General features: G+C 50.6%; 9 protein-coding genes across 9 annotated transcripts; 4 read left to right on the top strand and 5 right to left on the bottom strand.

Annotated features, from left to right (window-relative positions):
* Positions 1 to 274: 274 nt before the first annotated feature.
* On the top strand, positions 275 to 689 carry M436DRAFT_83119 (uncharacterized protein; the record flags this gene model as incomplete). The annotated part of the gene is made up of 2 exons (XM_013570996.1): positions 275 to 382; positions 456 to 689. The coding sequence occupies 2 exons, from the start codon at positions 275 to 277 to the stop codon at positions 687 to 689; spliced, it is 342 nt and encodes a 113-aa protein (XP_013426450.1).
* Positions 690 to 860: 171 nt separating this feature from the next.
* Positions 861 to 4,083, bottom strand: M436DRAFT_49179 (uncharacterized protein; the record flags this gene model as incomplete). Its single annotated transcript, XM_013570689.1, has 6 exons — positions 861 to 1,841; positions 1,899 to 2,949; positions 2,998 to 3,092; positions 3,285 to 3,404; positions 3,704 to 3,803; positions 3,854 to 4,083. Coding segments are annotated over 6 exons (2,577 nt in total), but the record flags the coding sequence as incomplete, so codon positions are not given.
* A 306-nt stretch (positions 4,084 to 4,389) lies between these two features.
* On the top strand, positions 4,390 to 5,509 carry M436DRAFT_49359 (Malate/L-lactate dehydrogenase; the record flags this gene model as incomplete). Its single annotated transcript, XM_013570722.1, has 2 exons — positions 4,390 to 5,283; positions 5,333 to 5,509. 2 exons carry the CDS (start codon positions 4,390 to 4,392, stop codon positions 5,507 to 5,509), a joined length of 1,071 nt encoding a protein of 356 aa, XP_013426176.1.
* A 347-nt stretch (positions 5,510 to 5,856) lies between these two features.
* On the bottom strand, positions 5,857 to 12,533 carry M436DRAFT_49593 (polyketide synthase; the record flags this gene model as incomplete). The annotated part of the gene is made up of 3 exons (XM_013570770.1): positions 5,857 to 11,235; positions 11,287 to 11,815; positions 11,869 to 12,533. 3 exons carry the CDS (start codon positions 12,531 to 12,533, stop codon positions 5,857 to 5,859), a joined length of 6,573 nt encoding a protein of 2,190 aa, XP_013426224.1.
* Positions 12,534 to 13,826: 1,293 nt separating this feature from the next.
* On the top strand, positions 13,827 to 14,813 carry M436DRAFT_73938 (uncharacterized protein; the record flags this gene model as incomplete). Its single annotated transcript, XM_013570995.1, has 4 exons — positions 13,827 to 13,868; positions 13,922 to 14,024; positions 14,079 to 14,519; positions 14,572 to 14,813. The coding sequence occupies 4 exons, from the start codon at positions 13,827 to 13,829 to the stop codon at positions 14,811 to 14,813; spliced, it is 828 nt and encodes a 275-aa protein (XP_013426449.1).
* A 332-nt stretch (positions 14,814 to 15,145) lies between these two features.
* On the bottom strand, positions 15,146 to 16,064 carry M436DRAFT_49216 (uncharacterized protein; the record flags this gene model as incomplete). Its single annotated transcript, XM_013570699.1, has 3 exons — positions 15,146 to 15,544; positions 15,594 to 15,971; positions 16,023 to 16,064. The coding sequence occupies 3 exons, from the start codon at positions 16,062 to 16,064 to the stop codon at positions 15,146 to 15,148; spliced, it is 819 nt and encodes a 272-aa protein (XP_013426153.1).
* A 558-nt stretch (positions 16,065 to 16,622) lies between these two features.
* On the bottom strand, positions 16,623 to 17,037 carry M436DRAFT_73936 (TOM13-domain-containing protein; the record flags this gene model as incomplete). Its single annotated transcript, XM_013570994.1, has 2 exons — positions 16,623 to 16,733; positions 16,786 to 17,037. The coding sequence occupies 2 exons, from the start codon at positions 17,035 to 17,037 to the stop codon at positions 16,623 to 16,625; spliced, it is 363 nt and encodes a 120-aa protein (XP_013426448.1).
* Positions 17,038 to 17,553: 516 nt separating this feature from the next.
* Positions 17,554 to 20,181, bottom strand: M436DRAFT_73935 (Six-hairpin glycosidase; the record flags this gene model as incomplete). The annotated part of the gene is made up of 4 exons (XM_013570993.1): positions 17,554 to 18,807; positions 18,873 to 19,863; positions 19,912 to 20,102; positions 20,152 to 20,181. The coding sequence occupies 4 exons, from the start codon at positions 20,179 to 20,181 to the stop codon at positions 17,554 to 17,556; spliced, it is 2,466 nt and encodes an 821-aa protein (XP_013426447.1).
* A 1,408-nt stretch (positions 20,182 to 21,589) lies between these two features.
* Positions 21,590 to 22,083, top strand: M436DRAFT_49176 (uncharacterized protein; the record flags this gene model as incomplete). The annotated part of the gene is made up of 2 exons (XM_013570687.1): positions 21,590 to 21,768; positions 21,828 to 22,083. The coding sequence occupies 2 exons, from the start codon at positions 21,590 to 21,592 to the stop codon at positions 22,081 to 22,083; spliced, it is 435 nt and encodes a 144-aa protein (XP_013426141.1).
* Between the last annotated feature and the right edge of the window lie 710 nt (positions 22,084 to 22,793).

Genomic DNA, 22,793 nt, shown 5'->3' with positions numbered 1-22,793 from the left:
AAATATCGATAAAGCCAAAAATTTACATGTCGCATCGATCCAGCAATGTTTCTGTGGTATTGCCGTTGGGAGAAAGCAATACGCGCCGGATTCGCAGCCACGCGCGCGCGTGGCTGACACTTGCATATACTAAAGTACGCCTCCATGCAGACAAATACTGGTGAGTCCTGGAGCATTCCACAGCCAGAAAGTCTTTGTGAGTGATTGCTGATTCGGGTGCTGCCACAAGCTCTCCAATATTATATCCCAACGCGACAGTAATGTCAACACCAAGATGTCCTTTTTTAGCTCCGAGATAGCCCTCGCGACCAAGGCTGACGGTGCGGCAATGAAGACCATCGCTCTCGTCACTCTGACTTTCTTGCCCGCCACTTTCGTTACGGTACGTTGCTGTTTCCTCTTCGCTTCCAATCTCGCTCTTCATACAATCACAAGATCTAACATCTAGCTCCCAGGCACTCCTCGGTATGAACTTTTTCAGCGTCGACTCGGGCCCCACAGGTGGACATCTAAAGACTTCGAAGGATCTGTGGATTTATTTCGTTGTCGCAGTGCCGCTCACGACCATGGTTTTGTGCTTCTGGTGGTGGTGGCAGAAGAAAGAAGAAACAAAGGCGAAGTATACTAACAAAACGGGATGGAACCAGGATGTTGAGATGCCGGAACTGGGCGGTAAACTGCCCGTGTAGATGTGATGGAAGTCCGGTAGGGCGCCAGAGTTGGAGAGTTGAACGGAAGAAGCGGCACTCGAGATGAAGTTTCTTCTGAAGATTTCCGTTGATCGAAACAGTGACTCACTGCTTACTTTCTTCCTGGAATGAATAAACACATCTTATGTATCACGATGGAGTGAGCTTGTCTCAAAATGACATAGGAGCCATTCCATCGAAAAGATCCTGAAGGAACGCGTCCGTGTTGGTGTCTCCAGTCCATAAACCTGTGTTCATGTCGGACATCTGGTCGAAAGTTGATGGCAGGAATTCAAGTCCTGGTGTCCAGCTCCGACTGTACTGCTGCATCAGAGCTTCAAGCTCATCGGCTTGCGACTGTCCTGGTACATTGCCAACGTTGGAGTGATGGTTGAATGTTCTATCATGACCTGTCGAATCGGAGTTCCCGAAATTCACTTCGCTCGGTCGTGCGGGATGATCGTGGTTACTACCATTTTTGCGATCCATTATCCATCTGATGGTTCTGTGAGACAGTTCGTCCAGGATGTTGCGACTTTGCTTGGCTCCTTGCCAATGCTCACCAGTGGCACTTAGGATATTCGATGCTGCTCTTAGATCAGAAACGAGCTCATCGATCACGATGACCTGTGCAACGGACGGACAAGTCCAGATGCAAAAGAAAGCCGTCACGGCACTCATCATGATCGAATGGTATGATGCCCAAGTAAAGACTAGTGCATTCTCGACATACAAATCATGGTAGAGTCTGATGGCCGTCAAAGCGCTCGCGTAACAAGTTTTCAGATCGTCCGAGCTTGGTTGAGGTATGCCGGGACTTGGTCGGAGAAGAAGCGTCTTCAGGACGTGGTAGCGGATGTCGCAGACTTTCATCACATAGTCTTTAGGGCCAGATCTTTGTGGTATACAGGCAGCCCACTGGTCGAGGCGATCCCGCATGTCTCTCTGCCAGGTCCTCATGCAGCGAATTGCTGGGTAGGCATAGGCTGGCGTGTCTCTAGAAATGCTGTGGAGGATATATTTCATCTCGGAGTTGAGTTTGGCAAGCTTGAACAGGTGTATGGCATAAGTCATGTGGGTTGGAGGCTCTGATTCTGTTCTAGGTCTGCCATTGATCTGGGTCAGACCTATGTCGTCAATATCTGAAGGGAGCTGGACACATTGAGATGATCAGTTCACCATATCGTGCCCATATTGGAGGAGTCTTACCCTCAAATCACATGCTTCATCTCTCAGGCCTATTGGTCGACCCATCATAGTACAGAGAGATCTGTCCAGGCTGTATACAACCCAAAATAATCTCGTTCGCATCTCCTGATCAAACGATGAGATGGACGATGCCGACTTGACATCCCTCTGCAGACCAAGGTCTACAACCATCGCGATACATTGGTAGTTTAGATACCAGATGTTCAGTTTCGTTGCTGGACTGTGCATGCCCCAGACATGGAGTAGCAAAAGGCACTGTAGCCCTCGAGTCGAGCTTTCGATGGGACTCTTCTCGAAGAACGAAGCAGCCATTGCGGCCCAGCCTTCACTAGGCAGTGCAACTCTGTCTCGGCGCGATAACATGATTGACGAGATTGCAAGCACCATATAGACTTGGAAAGCGGCAATAGGATCTAGCTCAATAGAAGCGTACACCTCTTCTATTAATCGCATATGCGTCGGCTCGTGAAGGAATGGGAGGTGCTGGTGGATTGTATTGAAGAATGTCCGAGTCAAGTCCTCTGTCAGGTCTTTGCTGGACGGCAGCGGCGTCTGGATATCACGAAGCAACTTTTGAGTAAGAGCATTGTCTCGCTGTAGGGTTGCATTACCCCGATTGAGGCGAGTTGAATTATTGCTTCTAGTCAACGCACTGGCTGTACAAACCAGCTGGGTAAAAAAGTGACCACTGGACGGACCGATGTAGCGCGGATCATCTCCGTTGGGAAGCGACACGAGGCCAATCTGATGGGCCAGGCTCGAATCTGCGGGTTGTGGAGCACTCGTGGGTGCCTCGGGAATACTTGCGGTTGTCTCGGTAACGTTCATCTGTACATCCTGAGTGTCATCTAGAACCTCAACATCCGCCGTGCGTTCGTAGTGACCATCAGGCTGAGGATCTAGAGCGGCGTCGGATGTCGAGACTGATGTGTTGTTGACATTCTCAGCGTCTTCTACATCAGGTCCTTCTGCGAGACCTACATCAGGACACCTTTCCTTGACGATGCCTTCTAGCCAGCGCACTCGGTGCTCAAGATAGTGTATGTATCGCCTAGATTATTACTCAGCCGCATGTGCGTAGGCGGACAATCTGACCTACGCTCGTGCTTGGTTCTCGACCGCGCTACCATCTTGATACTCGCATTCCTTGCTGGATTTACTACAAGATGTGCAAACTGGAGATAGCCCATCGCACTTGATGTCAATCAGCACACGAATGGTCAGATGTATGCGATTGCATCCTTACGCGTATTTTGCGCTGTTGACAGCGAAGGCAGGCTGTACGAATCCGCTGCGACCTACGAGATTGCCGTCTCGCAGCTCTGTCGCTGGTAGCCTCCTGGCTCATGATTGATGTGATTCACGGTGTGACGCTCGAAACCAGACATTAGAGAGAGGTGCGGAAAATCCGAACTTGCGGAAGGAACCCGCTTGAACCATTTCGGCCCTTTCCGTGTGCTGGAAGTTTGTGAATACCTCACACAAAAGTATGGAGCGGGACACTCGCTATGAAATCGCACCGGTGGCACAACGGTTTCATGAATCAAAAACGCATCCAAAGAGTGCCTTACATTCACTACATCTCAATGGTTACTGTCATGCTTTTTGAGACTACTATGCATTTTGAAAGCTCCAGCGTTACAAACTCTTGCACCCGGAGAAGACGCGAAAAAACAAGGCTTGCCGACGTCTACCTGCCTTTCGACAGCTACAGTATATTCGCTCACACCCTAACTCGCAAAGCCATTGTGTTTTCATGGACTCTTGTCATACCCCTTGCATCCTCAGCTCATCCTTGCCGCGACCTGGGGCAAGAATCCAAGAAGATGTTCATCCGCTTCGTCAACCTCGAAATCGTATCTCATGAGATCTTCTTTGTATGGGAACATATATGTGCTCGTAACACTGTAAAGACTGTCAGCTAGTACTCCCAAAGCAATCATCTCTAAACATACTGATGATGCTCATCTGATTTCTGATATTCTGCAAGCGCGGCTCGATCTTCGTGAAAGCTGAGCAGAGCAAATTCAAAGCCTTTGCTTCGTTCAATGGGATCGGTTATCGATGCTCCTCCCACCACAAGTCGCTGCTCTTTGACACATGGTAAGGATTTGAGCTTCTTGAGCTCCGTTACAAACTTTTGCTTGTGCTCGTCTGTGACTTCGGCGCGGAATTTGAATAGGACTGTCGTGAATTAGCATGTTGATGATAGAGAAAACGGAACACGAACCGATGTGTACGATAGTCATGTTGGTGGTTCCTTTTGATCAGATCTTCTTGATGCAGTTGCCCACAGCGGAAGGCACACCCAGCATATATACCGGGACAGCATACGGAATTTCCGCTCGGCTTTCGGAGAAGCCGCGCAAACCTTACCCGAAGCAACACCTATAATTATTTGACCACTTCTAGGATCTTTCACAGCCTCATTGTTGACACACTGCCAATCTACCTTCCTTAATACTCAGGATCATCAATTTCCAGTACCGACATGGCTGATTCAGAAAGCACCGCCAAACTCTTGGTTTCCCACGATAATGCCAATGCCTATGTCAAGGCTGTCCTCCAAGCCAACAATGTATCCGAGAAAGACGCAGCAGTGGTAGCCCACTGTCTCGTTGCTGCCGATCTCCGCGGCGTGGATACTCACGGCGTCAATCGAATTCCCTCCTACCTCGCTCGCATCCGCCAAGGCGTCCTGGACCCCGCTGCTCAACCCACTCTCACAGAAAAGACCCCCGTTGTGGCTCAAGTGGACGGCAAAAATGCCTTTGGTTTCGTCGCTGCCAGATTAGGCATGGAGAAAGCGATCGATATGGCCAAAACCTATGGCATCGGTATGGTCAGCGTGAAGCACAGCAATCATTTCGGCATGAGTGCTTGGCTGGTCCAGCAAGCTATTGATTCTGGCATGATGAGTCTGGTCTTTACCAATTCATCACCCGCACTACCAGTCTGGGGCGGCAAGGAAAAGTTGATGGGAGTGTCACCAATCGCCTGTGGAGCTCCTGGTTCCGAGCATGATTTCATCTTGGACATGGCTCCTTCGGTCGCTGCCAGAGGCAAAATCTACAAAGCGAAACGTAGAGGCGAGAAGATTCCAGTAGACTGGGCGTTGGACAAGGATGGCAACAGAACTGATGACCCGAGTGCTGCCCTCGAAGGAGTCATGCTGCCTATGGGTGGGCCGAAGGGGTCGGCCTTGTCGGTCATGATGGATGTGTTCTCGGGTGTCTTGTCTGGATCCGCGTTCGCCGGACATGTGACGAATCCATACGATCCGTCAAAGCCAGCGGACGTGGGTCACTTCCTCATTGCTTTGAAGCCTGATCTCTTCCTCAGCTCGGATGAGTTCAAGCAAAGGATGGAGTATCTTTACAACAGAGTAAGTTTGATAAGCGGCAGAACAATGTGCCATCGCTGATAAATCCCAGGTCGTGAACTCGGAAAAGATGGCCGGGGTAGACAGAATCTACTTTCCGGGAGAAATCGAACAGCTGACGGAAGTGGAAAGAAGGAAATCTGGTATACCGTATGTCGCCGCAGAAGTCGATGCCCTGAACGCTGAGGCAAGGCGAGCCGGTGCACAAGATATAGTCGTGTCACAGTAAGATTAAACATCAATCTTGCCCAGAGATACTCTCAAACTCCTGCAACAAAGGTCCAGAGCGATGTTCATACTATGGAAGTGCACAATAATCTCGAGATCAGAGGTATGACCGAAGAGAGCCAAGGAAACATTGCATTTCTTTGGATACTATGCTGTTTCTTCAGGCCACTGTGCATTTCGACAGTCAGAAGCGTCACAAGCCTTTACAAACAGGGGCTAGGAGCCGATTAGTGTAGTTTGAAGCAAGACATTAGAACGAAACGACAATAGATATATAAACGAAATGGAACTAGGTACACAGTACTAAACTCCGGCGATTAACCGCTACCACATCTCGCGTCTATGTACTCATTCAAACGAAACCAATTTACTCTTCTTGAGAATCAACTTTGCAAGCTCCATCAGACTGGGACTGGTGAGCAATTCCAAGACCTGAACATTCGCATCCGCCTCTCTTGCAATCCAGTTGCGGACCTCGATAGCAGCCAGTGAGTCCAGAGAGTATGATGCAACTGCTGCTGTAGGCTCCATTTCCTCGACTGACAACATCAAAACTGCAGCTAGCTTGTTCACGAGAGCGGCATACAAAACTTCAAGTGCCTTTTCGCTGTCACCAGCACTCTTCAGTGCTTGGGGCAAAGGCACATTTACATTACCACCCTCGGCAGAAGTTTGTGATACAGCTGCAGCGAGCAACTTGCTGAACTTTGCATCGTGACACCAGAAAGGCTCAGAGCCAGGGTTGATCTTCAGACCAGTAATGACATGATTGTTGCTTGCGGTGATCTTGCCTGTGACAGCAGCGGTGAGCAGACCAATGATCTCACACTCCTCGATCGTCTCACCGCCAAGATTGCGGAGGACATCAGCTGCTCTCTCGCTGTTGTCAGCCAGGTAGCCAACGTCCGAAACGGCAGTAAGGTCGAGAGAGGTACCAGGCAGTCCTTTTGCGTTTCGGTGAGCCATGAAAGTGTCCAAGAAGACATTGGCAGCTGCGTAGGCTGTTTGACCACGGTTGCCAACAACACCGGCGACCGAGGAAAGAGCGACGAAGAAGTCAAGCTCGGAAGTTTCAAGACTCTTGTGCAGATTAAGGGTACCGGTAACCTTGGGGTTGACGACTGCGTTGAAGTCATCCAGAGTCATCTGCTCGTAAAGAACATCCTTGAGTACCATAGCGCCTTGGATGACACCGCGAATAGGACCTTCCTTCTGAAGATCGTTGACCAGAGTCTCGACTGATATGGAGTCCGCGACATCGCAAGCGCGGACGGACACTGTGGTTCCCAATTTGGCGAGATCACCAATGAGTCCTTCCAATCTTGGCGTAATGTTGGCCCTTCTGGAAGACAAGCAGATGTACTTGGCACCACGCGAGGCCATCCATCTAGCGATACTGCATCCGAGACCGCCAGTACCTCCGACAATCAGATATGAGGCATCGTCTTTGAACAGACCTGTGGTCTTCTTGGGCGCGATAGCTTGGACAAGATCTCCGGGTCGAGGGGTGATGACCAATTTACCCATACTCTTGCCGCTTTGCAGACTACGGAAGGCAGCTTCGACCTCGTTGATACCATAGCTGGTGATTGGACCGACTGGTTTGATGCTGCCATTGCTCATCAGCTTCTCCACATCGTTCAGAAGTCTCTTCATGAGCTTGGGACGGTATGCAGCCACTTTGGTCAGATCGACTGAAGCAAAAGAAACATTGTACTCGAATTGAGCCATTTCGAGTCTACTGTTCTTCGTGATATCTGCCTTGCCGATCTCAATGAATCGGCCGAACGGTGCCAAGCAGTCCCAACTTTCGCGCAGGAATTCACCTCCAAGAGAGTTGAGGACGACATCAACGCCCTTTCCAGCGGTGACCTGACGGATAGCAGGCCCAAAGCTAGTGTCTCGACTGTTGAAGATATGATCCTCAGGAATGCCGTACTCCTTCATGATGTGCTGTTTCTTGTCAATGCTTCCGACGGTGGCAAAGATTTCGGCGCCACAAGTTTGGGCCAACATGATAGCGGCTTGACCAACACCACCAGCTGCGGCATGGATGAGAACTGTTTCGCCCTCAATAAGACGTCCCAGGTCAAAGAGACCATAGTAGGCGGTACAGAAGACGACAGGGATGGTCGAAGCAGCGGTGAAATCCGTCTTCTCGGGCAGAGGCGCAACGCTAGTCGACAAACAGCGAGCGTAGGTGCTGTATGCACCTTCCGTCATGGCCATGACAGATTGTCCGATCTTGACGTCTATCACATTCTTGCCAACAGCTGCAATGATACCACTGCACTCGACACCGATATATGGTTGTGCCAATTGTCCCATCGTCACCACCACATCCTTAAAGTTCATACCAGTAGCCTTGACTTCAATCTCGACTTCGTTGTCGCCGAGCGGCTTAGCTTCATCGTCAATGAAATAAAACGAATCGAGGGAACCAAGCGTGGCGATGGTCATCTTGAGGCGACGGTCAGATTGTGCGAAGGGCTGCTGGTACACAACCGAGTCTTGCGATTCTTGATGAAGTCGGACATTCAATTCCTCGTCATCGACGACTCTGGGCACCAGCAGCTCGTCGCCCTTCAAGATGAATTCTTTATCGTCCTTGAGAGCCGACGTCGAATCGACACTAGTCTTGGAAAGAATCGTCAAGACGTTCTTGATAGTAGTCTTATCGAGAGCTCCCTGGAGACCCAGAGTAATGATGTTGGCAGATGTCTCCGAGCGTATGGTACGAGCGAAACCAACGACCATGCTTCCTTCAACATCGAAGTCATCAGGACCTTCCTTGTATGTCCAAAGGACTTTGCGAGCTGAAAGTAGCATCTGGCGCAGAGCGTCGAATGTTTGGGTGTCAATACCTGTCAGAATGTTTTTGCCGGTTACGAAGACCATTTGCTTGTCGGTAGGTACGAGCTTTGAGAGTGTAACCAGCTCGGCTTGAATTCCTGAAGTTTGCCAGATATTGTAGGCAATCTCAGCTGCCGAAGTCTTCTCATCGGCTTCATTGTAGACAACGTAGATAGTTTCATCCCTTGTGAAAGGCGTACTGACAAGAGAATCGGCTTTGACCTTTGTGTCTGAGACATCAGACGTGGATTTCTCCAAGTCAACTTCTTCTGCTTCAGACGCCGTCTGCCAATCGATCTTATAGCAGAGCTCGCGAGCTTGAGGTCCAGAGCTACCACTGGACTCACGAAGGGGGGTCATTGTAAGGCCCTCGAACTCGAGAAGAGGCTCATTGGCGTTGGAGGAATCTACAACGAAGAAACCAAACCTCGTGGGCTCAGGAGCGTCTCTATTGGGAGCTCCTGAGCCAAACACCTCGAGCTGATAGCCAAGGGCTGCAGAGAATTTGCTTGAGATGCTGAAGTTCTTGACAAAGGTGGGCATATACAGCGTATCGAGCCCCTGACGACCTGCACCAAATATGGGCCAAACGATCTGGATGATCTGATCCAGAAGAGCAGGATGCACGATCAGATCAGTCTCGTAGCCTTTGGGCATCAGAGACTTAGTATCGGGTACGATGAGCTCAGCATGGGCGGCCGAGTCACTTGCTTGGCAAGGCACCAAACCGGTGAACACGGGTCCATACTCAGCACCAACTGCAGTGAGTGTCTCGTACATGGCTTGAACATCAACGGTATCAGTGGATGCATGGATAATGCTCGATTTGCGTGCCTCAAATGCTCTGGAAGCACTCTGAATCTTGTGTGCATCGACAGCGTTTGTGGCCGCAGAGCTTCGGACACCAACAAGACCGTGACAGTGCTGAAGCCATCCACGCTTTACGTCCCAAGAGCAGATTTTGAAGTCGTCCCACAAATCAGATGCTGCACCGCGAAGCCCTTCACTGTAAGGCATCAGGGTGATGGTCATCTCAACATCAGTGTCCTCATTGAGGACCAATGCACTGCTGACAACGAACTCTCGGATCTCAAGACGTTCAAATTGAACGCCGCGAGCATTTGCGCGTCTAGCAGCGGCTTCGAGAGCCATGCCCATGTAGCCTGCCATCGGGAAAACGGGCATAGACTGCATCTTGTGGCCACGGAGGAAAGGCAAGTCATCCAGCCGAACGATGTTCCTCCAAGTAGGCTCGAGATCGTTGGACCAATCAGCGAGCGATCCCAGGATGTCGTTACGCCCACCTTCCTTGAAACAATGTTTCTGTGCCAGACGAGAATCGTGCCAGTATCTGGTATCGTGGTTGAATGGATATCTCGGAAGATCGGTGATAAGTTTTTGGTTGATACTCTTGGTACGAGGGAAGTTGATCTCGCCAAAAGTCAGGGGCAGTCCCTTCATGTAGAGAGCAGCTGCCATACGAAGGGCACACTCGCTGGCGTTCTGGTTCCTTGCAAGAACGGAGACATACTGCATCTTGCCCTTCGCAGCATCAATCGTAGCTAGGGTATCTCTGATAGGGCCTTGGAGAGCGGAGTGAGGGCCAAGCTCCACTAGCTGGTCGATTACTTTGGATCCAGTCTCCTTTGCCATCGCACCAAGCGCATCAGAAAATCTGACAGGTGAAGTCAGGTTCTGAACCCAGTAGTCGGGAGTGAGCTCCGAAGGCTCAGCAACACGTCCAAGTAAAGATGAGTAGAAAGTTGCAGTGGCAGTTGCGGCAGGCTGAATATCCTTGATCAAGTCGAGATACTCATCTGCAACCGGCTCGAGATGTGCGGAGTGATACGCAACACCAACCTTCAACTGTCTGTTGAAGATACTCTTCTCCGTCAAGATTGGCTGGAGCTCTTCAACCGCTTCAACGTCGCCAGACAGAGTCACCGAAGAAGGGCTATTGACACAGGCCACTGTGACATAGCCTTTAGTGACAGCGTCGAGAAGAGGACGAATGCTTTCGACGCTGGCACCAACGGCCATCATGGTTCCCTGTGGTTTCCCCACAGCTTTCTGCTTGAGGCTAAGCATACATTGGCCTCTGAAGTAAGCAATCTTCATCGCATCCTCGAGACCAATGATGCCAGCGGCGAAAGCACAACCAATCTCGCCCGACGAGTGGCCGACCACGGCAGCAGGGTGTATGCCCCATGAGCTCAAGAGCAAAGTGAGTGCAATCTGCAGTGCGGTACAAGCAGGCTGACTGATGTGAGCAGCATTGATGAGTGAAGCGTCTGCAGGCTTCAAGAGTTCCGCCTTCAAAGAGAAGTCGGCACCAACCGCTTTGAGTGTGCTATCTGCCGCGTCCAGCGCAGTAGCAAAAATGGGGTAGTCGCGAGCAAGCTCGGCACCCATAGTGGCCCATTGCGCGCCTTGCCCGGTGAAGACAAAGCCCAAGGTGGGCTCGCTACGAGCTCTGAAAGTGGGGACCTTTGCGGTTGCAAGACTGTGGCCCAGTTCGTCAGACGAGACTGCCGCAAGTGCAAGTCTACAAGGCAGGTGAGAACGTCTTTCGCCAAGGGTGTAAGCTACATTGCCAGCAAGTAGCTTCTCGAAGGCCTCGGGCCGTTGCTCAAGAAAATTGCCGAGATCGCGAATTTTCTTCTGCAAGGCTTGAGAGTCGTGGGCAGACAGCACAAACAGTTTGCATTGCGGATCCTTAGGGGCTTCGTCAAGAGAGCCGATCGTAACCATGGTAGTCTTGTTTCCTTTGGGAGCAGCGCCCAAGACGACATGGGCGTTTGCACCACCGAAGCCATAGTTGGAAACCGAGACATATTTCTTTCCACGTGGCCAAGGTCTGGTTGATGTTGGAACCTAGGTACTCTGTTAGTGCCTTTATGGCTACGATGAGTCGGCGTCGCTTACCTTCATGTTGTATTGGTCAAGTGGAATGTTTGGGTTGGCTTTTTCGAAGTTTGCATTAGGCAGGATCATGCCCTTCTCCAGCATCATTGCGGCTTTGATGACCGAAACTATTCCGCTGGCACCTTCAAGGTGTCCAACATTGCTTTTGACAGAGCCGATGAAGAGAGGATTCCTGGGACCACGACCAGCGCCCAGCGCTTCGTGTATACCAGCAACTTCGATGGGATCACCGACTTTGGTACCAGTTCCGTGACACTCACTGAATCCGCAGTCGGCTGGATCAAGTCCCGCTTTGGCATAGACCTGTTTGATCAGGTCTGATTGAGCACGGCCGTTCGGTACAGTGATACCATTGGTCTTGCCGTCTTGGTTGACTCCCGAGTTGTGAATCACAGCTCGGACCACATCGCCATCGCGCATAGCGACATCAAGGGGCTTCAAGATTAGGGCGCCGGCACCTTCGCCACGTGCAAATCCTGATATAGCTCGGTGGTCGAAAGCAAAAGTCTTACCAGCGTCGTTGAGCAATCTGGAAATCGTTAGAATGACCCACAGCTTGTTTTTGTTTGGATTCGGTCTTACTGTGTGTTCGACATAGTAACAAAAAAGTCAGGCGACAAGTTGAGATGCGCTGCAGCAACGACTGCTGATGATGACTCTCCATTGCGAAGACTTTGCATGGCACTGTGCAACGCCACCAGAGATGACGAGCATGCCGTATCTACAGTCATACTGGGGCCTCGTAGGTCGAAGTAGTATGAGAGACGGTTAGACTGCATTGCCGGTGCACAGCCAGTGGCCTGATATATGGGTGCGGTATCGATGTCTCTGGTGTTGTGAACCTCATAATCGGCGAAACTTCCACCGACAAAGACACCAACATCTGTTCCAGCGACACCTTCCTTGGTCATGCCAGAGCTCTCGAAAGCCTCGAAGGTACATTCGAGAAGAAGGCGTTGTTGAGGATCAAGTGCAGTGGCCTCTTGCACAGTCATGTTGAAGAAAGGGGCATCAAAACGAGCAGGATCCTCTTGGAGGAAGTAACCGCCCTCTGTGTTGATGCATCCCTGTTTGCCAGGAGCTGGATGGTAGTATGCATCTTTGGAGTAGCGTGTAGAGGGGGTAGGACTCCAGCCGGTGCGACCTCGCGAGCACAGCTCCCATAACTCCTCTGGAGAAGAAACATCGCCAGGTAGTTTACATGAGTAGCCTACGATGGCGATAGGGATGGGCACAGATGATGCCATGTTTGTGTTGGTGGGAGTGATGAGATTCCGAAAAAAAGATGAAGAATAAGTCGTCTAGCTGGTATGTAACAAAGAAAGCTGAGATATGGATGAGATTTTCACCAGTATGCTGGGAATGTCGATGCTTTATCATAATCATGGACATCTACCAGTCCGTCACAGCTGACTACAGAGTGAGTCCGACCTTCGGTGAGCGATTTTCGGATCACTGCGCGTTGAGGAGGCAGAAGAGAAGTTCGAGGGTGTCTTGCGTGCCACAATACAGCCGGTTCATGTTGAGACTCGGCAATGTGATAGATCCACAAGGGTCATTTCTGCTATCGATCAACTGCCATTAGAGACTGGCTTGGAGAAGAGTAGTCATTCGTGTTGAATCAAGGTCTCGTTCGATCCTTCTCCCCGAAGCAGACGGAGGAATGGACTAATCTTGGGCCAGTAAGAGCGATTCTGGCGCTTCTCAACGCTGATACGGAGCTATCTCGTAAGTGTGAAGGTGAATGTTGTGAGTCTGCCCAAAATCGCAGTGCTATGCAGGGTACTCTCGGCCGAGTACTCTTCTGTTCAACGACGGCTTAAGACAAGGACGAATCCGGAGAAGCATGCATGGAAACCATGTGTCGCACCGATAGCTCAAGGCAGGAACAGCCTATAAGCTTTGCTTTAGTATAGTGCCTACACGGACATGCATCGACGTTCTGCTGATCGTCTGAAAGCGGTTGCAGATCATATTCGACATAGCAAGGTGAAGCATTGACATGTGGTGAGGTTCAGGGACGATAACGGTCGAAGGGCTAAGAAGAAAGGTCCAAAGCGGATGATCAGCGGGTCTCGGTGTGACAGACCGTTTCCAGCACCGTGCCTGTCTACTCCTCGGATCTACCCACATCTCCCACCAATCGGCGGTATATGGTGTCTCACAAAGTAGCTTAAACCTACTGTCGTCTACATGGGAGATAATATACGTGCGTAAATTAGACGACTTGATAGGCACATGCTACGAGCACGACAATCTTGATAGACACGCAAAAAGCTCATTTGCCTTCCCAACCACCATCCATGAACAATTAGTGGATCACAAAGGGTATTTCTTTGCTGATCACCCTGATTAACTAAGTGTCTCATCCTTCTCTCTCACTTAAGATAACGGCCGGACGATATGGGTTCTACCACTTCTGGAAAAGGCGACATGCAAGTGCTAGATACTGCGAGTCAGTCATTGCCTTTTATGGGCCTTCGACTGCGTTCTCTGGCAACACCATTGTTTTCTCATTCACAACTCAAAGACTAGCAAAGATGAAGTTTCTGTGTCTGCACGGAGCCTATGGCAACATTCCTGTAAGTGTTGTTCTGAGAGACGTAGCCAATGCAGGATACTGACGAGTTCACAGACATTCCGCGTTCAGCTGGGACCGATGATTGAGCTCCTTGAGTCTACTAGCTCAGCCTCATTCGAGTTCATCCAAGGCCGAGTGCCAGTGACACCCCCTCCAGGTAGATATATCCACAGCTCTTATCACCAAGGGCTTGAATTGACAGTATATGCAGGCTTTGAGTCTTACTTCGGTTCAGGACCACACTTTCGATTCCTCAAAGACAAAGGAGAGGCAGAGGCCTCAGCAGTTGAGGGTATCCGAGTGTTTCCCGAGGCTGACACGCCCGAGGATGCATTGAGACTACTCATGCCCAAGGGCGAAACGACCGTCGGCTTTGCTGAAGCGAGGGAAGCTGCATTGGAACAGCTCTACGAAGCACTCGATGCTGATCCTGAGATTGGTGGAATCATCGGATACAGTGAAGGCGCGGCTGCTGCAGCCACACTGATTTACGATGAGCATGAGAGGGCGAAATCTGAGGGGTACGTCCCGAGGATCAAGGCTGCAATCTTCTTCATGGGTTGGCCCGCCATCTCAGAAACTGGACCTGTCTTATCGGATGAAGTCGAGGACCTCCTTGAGGTCCAGTCTTTGCATATCGTTGGCGCCAATGGTACGTTGACGCAGCCCCTCACTACCAAAACCCTGCAAGCTAACGCTCGCAGACCCGTACAAAGACGGTGCCCTTGCATTGTATAATCTTTTCGATGACAATATGGTTGTCTTCTTCGACAGTGCCGGCGGCCACACCATTCCTCGCCATGGTAAGTTGCTACAAGAATTGGTACAAGCAGTGAGGGACTTAGTTTCCAATATCCCGGTCCACGAGCCAACCATGGTAGCCAAGCGTCTGGATTCTGCTGTCAATATTCCTGACCTGAGTGCACTGAAGTTGGCGGAAGAATAGAATCAGATAGAAACAAAGCCTCGACCAGTTAGTGTCCCTTTTATCCATGTGGTTCTCCGGATGCACGGATCCCAGTATTGTATTGCTTGAATCCTTTGACCCAACACGGACCGAAATGGGCTCTCTGCTCGCGATTATCTGATTTTCCAAGAGCAGAGCTGTTGAAGCCGAAATGGCGTGAAAGCAGTACGTCTTTCGGTAACGCAATCAATTCGACTTCTAGTCTTCTTGGGATGTCCAGCCCGTTTCACGCGATTCAGGTTGTTGGAGTGACTCGACGAGTTGGCACAAGAATGCCATCCAGTAAGAAGCTTACGGCCGCATAGTTGAGCTCAATAGTCCATGCCACCACCACTCTTCCTCTTGTCTCCTCTTCTTTGCTTCTTGTCTGGACAGTCCTTCTGCAAATGACCCTTCTGGCCACAGATATGACAAGCCATATTTGCCACGTTCGACTGTTTGCTCCTGATGGCGGCATTAGAGATCCCGCCGACTTTGTTCAGGTTGATATCCCTGCTTCGTCGTCGCTCGGCCATTTGTTTCGTCTTGGCCTCCTCGGCTCTTCGTTGAGTTTTGCGTTCGGCACGTAGTCTTGCTGCTGCTTCTTTGCGTTCTGCTTTCAGGAGAAGTTCTGCTTCGTCTAGGTCCTCGTCGTCTTCTGAGTCGGAGTCGGAGGAAGCGTCCGAGTCGTGTTCGGATTCCGAGGATGAGAGATGTGGGTTGTGTTGACGCTACGAGAGTCAGTGTGTTGATTCTATATACAGAGAACAAGGTGCTTACCTCGACAGCCTTGTTGAACTTCCCAAAACTCCTTCGTCCGGCCATGCCAGCACTCTGTTCTTCCTCTTCCTCATCGTCGCTCTCAGGTATGGGGGCACCCGAGTCAATGGCACCGTAACCAGCTTCGACGATACGCAATGCTGGAGCAGCAGAGGCTGTCTTGTCGTCCGTGAGGCTCAAGACCCATTTCGTTTCTCCAGCTTCGGCGGCGGCACGTTCGATGAAGGCGTTTTTTTTTGCTTCTTCGGCGGCGGCAGCTTCCTGAAATGCGCGTGCATCGGGAGTGATGGCTGCTTCTGTCTTGACACGTTTGGAAGGTCTGGTACCATCCGGGGTGGTGGGAGTTGTAGGAGTTGAGGCCGATGCGCGTTGCATGAACTGTTGTCCTGGTCAGCTCCGTGAAGGGAGTAATGGCGCTGGGCGGCGCACCTTCATGTTCAGCAAGCGTGAAGACATGTTTTTGCCTGACATGTTGTCGGTCTGTCGTGGTCGAATATCGGGCTAGTATGGGACCAGATGAGGTGGAAAGAGTGTTTTTGCCCAGAAGATTTCTTGAATATCGACGCAGAAGGAACTTGGAAGCGGAAGCTGTGACGCGGATGAAAGTCGGAGCCTCGGCGACTCTTACGGGAGGCTCGGCCCGCAGTGCGTCGGAATCCCTTCCGCGACATCTTGGCAGCTTCTCCGTCTGTTGTTCCTGGACGATACATACATCCTTGAAGCCCTCATCTACATTTCAACAAAGGTTGTCTCTAACTTCCTAGGTCCCCTGATGGTCGGTGGGAACAAGGGGACATGTTGAATAGCCTGCACCTAAGCAAGAGGACAGATGTGAATGGGGCTCGGATACTGCTCTGATAGGTTGACATGCTTCTCTGCGATAGCTTCTGAGATGAACATTGTCAAACGGGACAAGAAAGTGACAAGAAAGAGAAAATGACCAACCAACGCCAACTCCTCTCCATGCTGCCATGCAAACCTCACGCGTATATCCGCGTATTCCATGTGTGTCTCTCTGGATCCTTCTCCTTATTCCAAGCTCGTGTAGGCGTCCAACTCCTGGCCATTACGTCTCCTCTTCTCGATGGGGTCTGTTCGCATCTCGACGCCGGGTCCGACTCGTCTGTGACTGGGGAAGACCTGTTCCAGAGTCAGTCTCTGTTTCTGTCCTGATGCTAGCAAGCAGACGCACCTTTGTGTTGGACCAGCCAAAGCGGAATGCCAGCTCGTTTGCAAACAGTTCACCAAAGCCCAGCATCAGACCGTTGACAAAGGGCAGAAGCAGGTTGATGGCAGCACCCCGCACCAAGCCCCAAAACGTGGGTGGGGAGTAGAGGATCAAAGGTGATGCTGAATCCGAGGATGGCGAGGACGGCGACGACATGTCGGGCTGGTCGTATGTCTCGCTGTCCGACTGCATCGTCATCGAGTCGTAGATGTCCATTTGGTCGGCTGCTGCTGCCATGGCTGTGACTGGTCTGGGTGTGGTCGATTGGTTTAGGGATAATCGCCTTGTCGCGCAGGCGAACCGATGGGTTGGCAGCTGTTGTTTATAGTTGGGCGATACGCGCGTGATATATGCAGTCCGGTCCGGATGGTCAAGATGGTCAACAAGTCCTTGTCGTCGTCTCTGTCGCAAGCCCGTCTCTCGTCCCGCCGGCCGCTCGTCTTGCCCGCGCTCCGAGCTTTTCTTGGCGTTATCGTGACGCGTTGCTTCCGTCTCTTCCACTTCACAAGCACACACTAGATACGAACACCGATATTTGCACAGTGGAAAAGTTGCAACTTTCCTTACTACCCAGACACGAGTAACTCAACTGGTGTGGTCATAACGCCATTCCAGATACTATACAGATAATGCTCGGATCAATCCTGTCGCTTGACTCAAATTCATTCAAAACGCTACTGACTTGAGCTACAGAGCTATATACATTGTTTGCACGCACTCTGCCAATTGCTTCTACAAGTCCAGACACAGGACTTTTGGCGACATACCGCCCTTGATCTGCACAACCGTATTAGGCTTGGTCGAGTTTGCCAAAGCTCTGTTGATGACAAACGTGCCAGAAGTGCCGGCTGGTGCATTCACAACTGCGTTGATCTTGCCGTTTCCTACGCTCCATTTCACACTGAGCACGCCGTATGGCGTTGTAACCTGGGCACTGGCAGATTGGAGATCAAAGCCTGTGTACGCTGGCGATATAACCCAGGTCTGGTGTCCAAATGTCACTGGCCGAATCCCGGCGACGTGCTCAGTGAAAATATAGGTCGGAGCTCCACCCCAAGGATGCGACAAACTGGTGTAGCGAGAAAGTGCAGGCTGCAGATTTGTGTTGACATATTCCCAAGATGCACCACTGTGTGTCGTATCATTGTTGATCATAGCTGCCCACAGATTGTCGAAGAGGTATTTCGCTTCGGCCGTGCGGTTAGACTGCAAGAGCGCCGAGAGCAGGAATCCGTTCGTGTTGGGCGAGATGTCGACGATTCCCTCTGATGACGTCGTAGTCAAGTCTTTGTAGCCAGGCGAGAGCTTCAAAGCAGTCAACGCATCCAAGCAGGACCTGGCTTGAGAAGCTGATGCAATGCCAGATGTAATGACAAACGACAAGCCTTGAACCGAGAGCTTGGTCACATTCTGCGGGTTGTCGCTGAAGTGACCTAGACTGGGCTGCCAGAACTTGGACTGAATGGTCGCACTCAGAGTCGCGGCCACTGCAGACCAAGCTTGGGCTGAACTTGTGTCTCCAAGAGCGGTGGCAACGACAGCTAGTTCCTTGAAGGCTTGTACTGAAGCAGAGTTGACTGCGAGACCTGCACCATCGCCGAAGAAGGCGAAACTGATCGTCACAAGTCCTGTAGACTTGTCAATCTTGCCAATAAGATACTGGACAGCAAGTTTCCACTGCGCCCAGTTCTTCGTAGCAAAAGCGATATCGTTATTATAGCGCATGTGAGAACTGAAAGCAAGCAGACCGAGAATATGGTAATCCTCGAGAGCGTAATAGTAGCCCAAAGCTTCTGAGTATTCAGCAAAGGTGAAGGTTGCAGATCCCGGGTAACCGATCGGCGTGTTGAGGGGGAGCTGTCCGGATGGCAATTGCCAGTCCAAGAACGTCTGAAGAGTACCAGCAGAATAGTCCTTGCGGTTGGTTGAGGTACCAATGATAGGAGCCGTGTGGTAAAAGTCTCCGAGCCAAACCAATCTGTCACGCTAGATGACAACTTCTGTGTTAGTATAAATACTCAAACACCCTGAATAAGAGACTCGAATCATACCTTCGCACCATCCATACAGATGTCGGCTGTGTTTGACTGGACGCCAAATTCGGGCAAGACCGCTGAGGCGTTAGTCATGGAGTTGGTGTAGACGGTAGTGCCATTGCTCGAGATGACCTTGACATCTTTGACGTATCCAGCTTGGTCTTGCCATCCGCCGAAGCCAAAAGAGCCCTTGGTACTAGCTGGAGGAGTTCCCGTGTAGTAGTTGTCAAGAGTGACGTTGAAGACTTTCTTTCCGTTGACTGATACAGCAAGATAGTTTCCATCATACATTGCTGCAGAGATGGAGTACCACTGGCCTTCTTTGACTTGGAAAGGGACCTTGAAGTTGTCGAGATAGTAGGAGGTAAGCGTGGTCTGATTCACCAGATTGAAGCCATAAGCCAGAGAAACTGTGTTAGGCGGAAGCAGCGTTCTATTGACGTTCGCAAAAGTGGTGGACTCAGGATAGTTGCCAGCCAGATTCAGTTGAAGGCCGCCCCATCTCGTGCTTACAGGGTAGGCCATTGTCCAACCAATACCACCGCGCTGGATCTTAGCTGAAAACGTGAGATTATAATTCTCGAAGGTATCCGCTTTTGTGGTAAGACCAGCGCGGGATCCTCTGATGAACACGCCATTGTCGGAAGACGTCTCCCATATGGCCTTGTACGCGCCTGCTGCAAAGCACGAAGCGCCAGAGGCACGGGCGCCGAGTTTCCAGATCTCGTTGTACAGAGGATTCGATGATGTAAATTGCCCAGGTAGGCTGTTGTAATCTAGCTTGTCGACAGTTGCCTTGAATCCGACCTTGGTAAAGGTCACCGAACCTGAGGTGAGCAAGCGGATGGTCTGCCAGCGTTGACCGCCTTGAGCTAGGTAGGACTTTAGTTGACATGCTGATGTGACCTCAAATGTCTCTACTCTATAGCTGTTCGTGAGACCTTGGCCGAAGGAGAAGGGACCGTCAGAGAAGGGCAAATCTATGTCCCCAAGATCTTCGGTGTATCTTCCAAAGGTCAGTTGAGCAACAATCATGGCTTTTTGTGGCACTGACCTTGATTCAAGCTGAACCTTTCCTTTGAAGCTTGAAACTTGGAAGAACGGATAACCAGCGACCTCGTATCCATAGTCCAATGTTGCCACTGGAGTGTTTTTGTCTAGCGTGAAAGTCGTAAAAGCGTGTGTGTTCTGGTTTGTACTGTTTCCAAGAGCAATTGAAGAAGGGTAAAATTCATTCAGGCTGCTCTACATCAGTGACTGTTAAGTCATACGAGGTTGTGCAGGTATTGCATACCTCGACAACGGAATAGCCAAGGCCTGCCATGACAGGCCTAGGAGGATGCCAATAGCTTTTTGCATTGTCTACAAATTATAGAGCTGGCTGTTGCTCAGGCAAAGGACTGTGTTCTCTCTTTATACATTGACCATCTCGCTCGGTGATATCCCGATGACAGTGAGAGCGGCTCCACATCTGTACTTCGAGAAATGGTAGTCTAAGCACACAACTCGAACAAGCCACTGGGAGCCTAGATGCCTAGAGATTTCCATCTCCTTGATGTCCTTACATCGGGTCAGTACGCGTGAGTAGGCATGGAGCTCGGCCGACACTAGAACCTTTAAGCAACTTATGCAGTCTCTACTTGAATTTGTGAACAGTCTTCTGCGGGCATGGTACCCAGACGACGAGGAGCGAGGTCTTTGTGCTGAGGTTCGTCGTACACAAACTTGATTTACTCCCGGGACCGCTTCGGTGTGTGATAGCCCGGTGCGGGGCATGGGGAACGTGCGATGTGGAGTGTGGGGGACATCGCGGTAGTGGGATATCGCGATAGCGAGGCTCCGACGTCGACATGCCGATATATACTGGCCTATGTCAATTTCCCAGCCTTCGGTCCAAATGAGTCAAGTCACTGCTGTTGCGGGACCGCACTTTCTACGCAAAGCTTGCTGGGTTGAAGTTCACATCGTGGGAGGCGCTTCTCGACGACGAATCTCGAAGCCAGCTGGCACAGTCACCTAAGAAGGGTTCTCGGTAACCGGGTTACATTGTTCACAGCAGAGGCAATGGAATCAGCCATGTCTTCGACGGCAATGCTTGTAGGGTGTCCGGAACAGTGGTCTCTAGAGTCCCTGAGAATGGTCTCACATCCAGGCCGGTATACTGAACTTCGGTCGCTTCGTAAGCACGTCGTCGCTAGTGAGTGACTCATCTCTTTGCAAGCTGTTCCGATGTATAAGTATCTGTCGCTGATCAGGTTCGTGATGCTGCTGGGTAAGGAGCATCAATGCTGAACACAAACAAAACTGAAGATTAGGTGTGGATCTCAGCTCGCCCCGCATGACGTGCTCGATATCCAGATCATGTCTCCACCGCATCTGATAATTTGTTGACTGGAGCAGCCAGCGATCGAGGACCACAGCACTGACTTCGATGAACGAGAGAAATTTCTTAAAGAACTGAGAAGCACCGAAAATACAATGCATCGATGATCGCAAAGTCTTGGCTGTCAGGAACAGAGCAGCTGTGGAGCTAAAGATGATGATGCAAAGACATCGTCATCTGCGAAAAGGTACATTGAAGCTCCACCTCAAGCTCTCTCTGCTTTATAGCTATTTTTCTCACTGCAAACACTGAAAGCTCTTCTCTCGTCTTTCATCAATTCATCTGTCCATTGACTCTTTCCATACACACATTTCTCCACCACCAATCCCCTCCAACAACACACATCAACATGCCTCGCTCCATGGCCCCTCCCCCATCTGGTGAATTCCTGGTTAGACTCCAGAAGCCCTTCAACGGCACACCCACCCACACCGTCGACATCACTGGCGAGCCCAACCGTTCTGCCAACATCAAGCAGACCCATCACCACGGAAACACTATTGAGGAGAAGGTCGGCACCATGGCCTCGTACGTTCTCTGCCATTCTTATATTGCTCATGAGCACACGACTGACAATAATATGTTAGTGACGACGTCCAAGAATTGATGCGCCTCATCTCTCAACTCCGTGGCTTCCCCTCGCACGAGACCAAGGATGTCTACGGTCTTGACCAGGTCCTCGAGCTCCACACTCTTGAGATCAACTGGTGCAATCAGGAGAGCGACCCTGCCGCCAACGAGATTTCAGACATCTCCTCCGAGACCAAGCAGACCTTCAAGGACGTCGTCGACAGCATCTCTGCCGCCGCTCGTCAGTTCGCGAAGGCCGACAACCCCCTCTAAACGTATAATGATTGATGGTCAACAAATGTCATGAGTAACAGGATGCTATGTATATAATACCATATTCAAATGATACGGAAAGAACCCGTTCAGTACTTTAGTAAACATCTTTCCGTGTTTTCTCACACTCGGTCCGTGCTTTGGTTGGTGACCAACATATGTGCACTACGAATGCCAAAGGTCAACGTACAGGCATAGGGTGAAGATCTCAAGGAGACAGGCATGGTGCTTGTACGCTGCTGTACCCACTTATTCAGGCAGGCTTGAAGCGAAAATCCCTGGATATCTCGTCGTTGGTGTCGTTCTTCATGAGTTGGTGATAGATGTCAAGCACCAGAGCATGAGATGATCGATCATTCAGTAATCGAGTACACGGAACCACTGTTTTTAGTACACCCAACTGAAAATGAGGTTGTCACATCTACTGTATGTCTTATCATATGGCCTGTAACTTAATGCTATCGTGATGAGCGACCAAGCATACTTGTGTCAGGGTCATACAAGCAGCAATCACCATCCGCGCGGAAGAATTCCACCCGCCTACCCCGCCTCATAACCACGATTGTCGGATATCAACAAGTACTGATTGGTCGAGTGTTTTTCCGCCTATCTTGTCGGAAAAGCACGACTGATCTCACTCATCATGGACTATATATACTTCTTTCCCATCTCAAACCATGGAGCTGATTCAATCCGACCATAATCAAACG

The sequence above is a fragment of the Aureobasidium namibiae genome, assembly GCF_000721765.1.
Source record: "Aureobasidium namibiae CBS 147.97 unplaced genomic scaffold scaffold_11, whole genome shotgun sequence".
Classification (NCBI taxonomy): Eukaryota; Fungi; Ascomycota; class Dothideomycetes; order Dothideales; family Saccotheciaceae; genus Aureobasidium; species Aureobasidium namibiae.
Note: the sequence above shows the minus strand (reverse complement) of the source record. Positions and strands in the feature narration are given on the sequence as shown.